At 39.1% G+C, this 2,843-nt stretch overlaps 1 protein-coding gene across 1 annotated transcript; it reads left to right on the top strand.

The window, feature by feature from the left end:
- The first annotated feature begins 207 nt into the window (after positions 1-207).
- Positions 208-1,161, top strand: LOC144653527 (melanopsin-A-like). Its single transcript, XM_078513522.1, has one exon. It carries the CDS (start codon positions 208-210, stop codon positions 1,159-1,161), a length of 954 nt encoding a protein of 317 aa, XP_078369648.1.
- Positions 1,162-2,843: the final 1,682 nt, after the last annotated feature.

Raw genomic sequence — 2,843 nt, 5'->3', positions numbered from 1 at the left:
AAGGCTCTAAATGGACAACCCCTGCAAAACAGAGTAACGACGAGGAAGTGAGAGGAAAATCGTACAATTTCTTAATGTCTTTCGTCTTCCTTGTTGATATACTTTAAACGACAGAAAAGGCGTCCATTTGAAATCTAGAATTGTCAACATCAAGGTCAATTTGCCAAAAGCGTGCACATTGTGGGTGAGATATCAAGCTTCCCAGACATGGATGATAATAGTAGCTGGAGCATGGTCTTCCTTACCATGGAGTTCGTGGTGTGCCTCGTAGGAATCATATTCAATGGTTTAGTGATTTTTACAATTTATAAGAACATCCACCTCCTATCAGCACCCAGTTATCTTATTCTCAGCGTCGCGGTGAGTGACTTCCTTTCTTGTTCTATAGCAGTTCCATTTTCGATCGCATGGCACTTCAACAAGGACTGGCCTTTTGGCATGGCTGGATGTAAGGCTCATGCCTTCATGATATTTCTATTCGCACTCGTCTCCATCACCCACTTGGCTAGCATTTCGGCTGGAAAGTATTTGAATATCACGAGATCTCTTTACAGGGATTCTTATTTTGACAAGAAACAAGTAATGTTTATAATCCTAGCCTCCTGGGTTTACTCACTGGCCTTTAGCGTGGCACCTTTGCTAGGGTGGTCTAGATATGGCCTAGAAGGAACCAACGCTACTTGCTCACTTAAATGGGAATCATCTCTAGCTGGCGATAAGGCATATTTTGGGGTCGTGTTTATCGCTTGCTATTTATTACCTATCGCTGTGATCGTGGTTTGTTACTACAAGATCCATAAAGTTTCCAAGGGCATCGTCCTGACTTCTACGCAGTTGGGTCGAGTAGCGATCTCGATGACACAAGCTCTTCTGAAAAAGCATCGAAAATCTGCAATGTACTATTTAACTATCATAGTCGCATTTATGGTATCGTGGTCTCCTTACGCTGTCGTTTCTTTCCTTGTTGTTCTTGGGAGAAAGGTAAATCCCACTGCTACCAGCGCGTCTAGTGTGTTTGCGAAAACCTCATTTTTCCTCAACCCAATTCTCTATGCCGTTTTTTATCGCAAGTTTCGACGAAGAATGATACTTGCGGTTCCAATTACCAGGCCAAATCGAGTGGTGAGACCATCTACTTCAGGAGGAGCATTGGCTCTGTGAAAGGAACCCACTCGTTTAGTGTATCTACCACCTGTCATAAAATTATGTTGTAATAATTCAATATATTTTTGACTAAGCAAATCTGGTAACTTTAAAACAATCTGTAATTTTTATATACAAGAAACTTTAACTTAAATCACTAATTCAGTAACAACCTGGTAACATGTAATCTTAGATAAATGTTAATCAGCTTTTGAAACCTAGGACATAATTTACAAGAACTTATCGTTTTATTATTGCTTGATTTCATAATCATAAGGTACCTCCCTTGATCCACGGACTTACATGGCCAGCGTTTCCAACAACTATGTTTTGATTTAGAGAAAATTGATCTTTTGGGATCCTTTGAATCTTCAATATGTAGAAAAGTTAGAATAGCAGAACACTCACCAAAGGAAAACGCTTTACTTCTGATTTTTGTTATCTGGTTGACATCCATTTTTGATCTAAACCGGCTATAATTCTCTCAAACCTTTCTTTAGGTGAAAATGGTGGAACTAGATAAGCTCCGTGGAGGGATTGATTTTTGTGAAATTAGGAAATTCGGTGTCGAATGGCTTCCTATAACTTGGTGTAAATGTTGTTAAAGTGTTTGCACCACATTGACTTGTGCAAGGTGTATATCTTCTAGATTTCACGTTTGCAACATATTACTACAAAATATATATAAGCCACTTGTCTCATGTCTGAACGAGGCATTTTTCACATTGCCGCCTACATTATGACACAAATTTGCTACATATTTGTCGATGCAAACTATTAAAAATTAATATTATGTGTTTCAATTTAACTACTAGTTTTGTGGGAAGCGCGGTGATCTAATGGTTATTGTGCTGGACTCCGGATAGAGCGGTCCGGGTTCGAGCCTTGGTCTGTCCATCTGCTTTGAGTTCTTGGGCAAGTCGCTTTTATACTCTCACAGTGCCTTTCTTCACCCAGGTGTATAAATGGAACCGGCGAATTTAATACTGGGGGCAACCCTGTGAAGGGATAGCATCCCATCTAAAGGGAAGCCAGCAGAAATACTCCTAGTCGCTTCATGATTGGACCGGGAGAAGCTCCGGCCTGATGGGCCACTAGGCCCGAGCGCACACTTTACATCACTAGTCATCACTAGTAGTGATGTAACGATTAGTATTTTCGATCGGAATAGTTTGCATTCAGTTTTAAGCCTACGTAGCCACCAGTCTATGTATCTGCGTTGGTAGTAACTGGGCTCAGAAAAGTAAAGTAAACTTTATCTAAGCAGAGTTCCAGTTAAATATTTGGGTAGCAAATTGTCGTACGTTTTATCTGAGGTGACTACCACTTGCCATTGTTACCCTAACACTGAGCCACACATGTCACAACCGGTCGATCAGCTCTTCTACATAGCAAATCCACTGTTTTGTGCATGATTAAACCATTAATCTCTAAGGTGAACGGTAATTTTTTTCTAAGTTAATAAATATCCATAAAAAAATAAAAATAAAATAAACTGGTTGTCCATGTGTGATACACTATTTGAAATGCCACTGATCAGTATATTTTACAAAAAACCATCAACAGATAAGAAAGTTGTAGCTTTCAATGAAGTGGATTTAAAACTTAAAAATAAAAAGATTAATAGTAGGTATATACCCCTAAACTATAGCTTATTGAGCAGCTCTCAGTGTTGTGGTTTATTAATAATTTCAGTTATG

Source organism: Oculina patagonica, chromosome 5 (genome assembly GCF_052425735.1).
Source record: "Oculina patagonica isolate OP01 chromosome 5, crgOcupat, whole genome shotgun sequence".
In the NCBI taxonomy this organism is placed as follows: Eukaryota; Metazoa; Cnidaria; class Anthozoa; order Scleractinia; family Oculinidae; genus Oculina; species Oculina patagonica.
The sequence above is the reverse complement of the archived record's forward strand: the minus strand, read 5'-3'. Positions and strand labels throughout refer to the sequence as shown.

Excerpts from the sequence above, each read along its gene's own strand:
- LOC144653527 (XM_078513522.1), top strand. The coding sequence starts at position 208 with ATGGATGATAATAGTAGCTGGAGCATGGTCTTCCTTACCATGGAGTTC.